Source organism: Lipotes vexillifer, unplaced genomic scaffold (genome assembly GCF_000442215.2).
Source record: "Lipotes vexillifer unplaced genomic scaffold, Lipotes_vexillifer_v1.1 scaffold680, whole genome shotgun sequence".
Taxonomy (NCBI): domain Eukaryota; kingdom Metazoa; phylum Chordata; class Mammalia; order Artiodactyla; family Lipotidae; genus Lipotes; species Lipotes vexillifer.
Genome location: NW_006780838.1, coordinates 2,421,112 through 2,423,077, shown reverse-complemented (window position 1 = coordinate 2,423,077; position 1,966 = coordinate 2,421,112). Strand labels below are relative to the sequence as shown.

Sequence of the window (1,966 nt, the reverse complement as noted above, 5' to 3'; positions counted from 1 at the left end):
CCTCTCCCATTGCGGAGCACAGGCTCCGGACGTGCAGGCTCAGCAGCCATGGCTCACGGGCCCAGCCACTCTGCAGCACGTGGGATCTTCCCGGACCGGGGCACGAACCTGTGTCCCCTGCATTGGCAGGCAGACTCTCAACCACTGCACCACCAGGGAAGCCCTGTAGGGCCCTTTTAATGTTCCAGAACTTTGCTTGAAATGCTGTCTTGGGGGATTAGAGGAGGCCCATATTGATAAGAGAAGCAATATTCCTTTTGAGACTTTCCGTAATAACCTCCCAAAGATGATGTTCTGGAACTCACTTATTTTGAAGGCCACATAGGGCAGGGAGTATATTTAATTTAAAAAAAAAAAAGGCTTTAGGGAATTCGGGGCATTTTCCTTGGGCTTCTGAAAGCATGCTGTGTGAAGAATTTTACCCATGAAATTAGTTTAAAATTTAGAATTGATACAATCTACACACTTTCTCTTTTTTTGTGGGTGGGGGAGATTATACATATCTAATTGTGATGGGAAATTAAATAACAAAGAGATGCCGGCTTATTTGAGAAAAAAAGGATATTTGGAAAAGAATTTTATTCATTAACTAGCTTACTCTCTTAAGGAAGGAGCTGTGGCTTCTGGGGCCTTGAGCGGCGTTTTGGTGGAAGGTGAGTTGAGCTCATCAACACACCAGACACATGCTTCCTTCAGAGGTAGGTCTGATTTCCTTTTATTTTTATTCTTTTTTTTTAACACATAAATGTGTGGTAAGGATAAATGATAAGCTTGTCCGTATCACAGGTGGGCTTTCACTCAGGTGGAGCTGCTACTTTGGGATAAGGTTTCCTTCAAAGCAGTGATTGGGGCGCTCGGTTGTCAGCGAGGGCTGCCGGCCGCCGCTGCCGCCGTCTGGTCAGAGAGGTAGGCTGGGTTCTCTGGGGCCTCCTCGTCACCGGGGCCAGAGTGGAGGCCCCTCAGGGCCCAAACCTGGTACCGCTTCCTCCGGTTCCGCTTGTAAATGCAAATCCTTTCCTTTTCTGCCTCTGGGTCGGCGAGAACGCCATCCCAACGCAGACTTTCGTTGATCTGGTTGGAAAGGGTCTCTTCTATTTCGGCAAAGCAGGGGAGACATACGGCGGGGGAGTAAGAGGGGGTGAGCTTGCTTTCATCCCTGTCCTGTCTGTGCTCTGGCCCCGGGCCATGATCTTTGCTGGGACTTAAGATGTCATGGAAGGATGGAGACAGCTCCTGAGTCTTCAGGCCTCGACTCTGATGTTTATCTGCTGAGCAGATGGGTGGTGTTAGCGTTTGTGATGCCTGCCCTCAGCCTGCTTGGGGGTGATGCCCAAACCACTAAAGATGTGAGGGGGGACCTGGAGGCCCCTCCTCACCTGGGGCCTCAGGTGGCCAAGCCCACCAGCGCCGTACACATCCACTGCCTACATGCTTTGGGTTGTCATTTTGGGGAGGGAGGAACCATTTATTGAGCATGTACTATGAGCCAGGTCCTCTGGGTAAAGGCTGTCAGCCCTATTTTCCAGGTGAGGCAACAGACTCCCAAAGTTTCAGTCAGTTGCCGATGTCACAAAGCAGGTGGCAGAGCCGGGATTTGAACACACACCCGATTGCCAAGGCCCTGTCCTTTCCACACTGCCCCCCACCTCACCTACCCACGTGCTCGCCAAGGTACTGCCCAGTTCTGGGAGCCTATGACTTACCCCTATTCTAGACACTTTATGATGGAAGAAATGAAGAACAACAGAAAAGCTTCCTAAATCTGACTGTGGAAAGCATTCTGCCAAGCCAGGAAATACCTTTTCTGTGTGGCTTATACTGATTTTTAAAAATATTAACAGCCCTTCTGAAGTATATAACATGCACATACAATACTACAACTTGTGATCCTTTAATCAGCTCATCCTATTTCTTTGGGATAGAGGAATCTCCCTCCCCCCACCAAAAAAAAAAAAAAAAAAAAAAA

The 1,966-nt window shown here is 48.9% G+C and overlaps 1 protein-coding gene across 1 annotated transcript in view; it reads right to left on the bottom strand.

The window, feature by feature from the left end:
- Positions 1 to 861: 861 nt before the first annotated feature.
- The window catches only part of LIAT1 (ligand of ATE1), a 3,081-nt gene continuing 1,976 nt past the window's right edge, over positions 862 to 1,966 (bottom strand). Inside the window, exon 2 of the mRNA XM_007454257.1 lies at positions 862 to 1,268. Within this exon, the coding sequence (XP_007454319.1) occupies positions 862 to 1,268 (407 nt within the window). The remainder of the gene's footprint in view (positions 1,269 to 1,966) is intronic.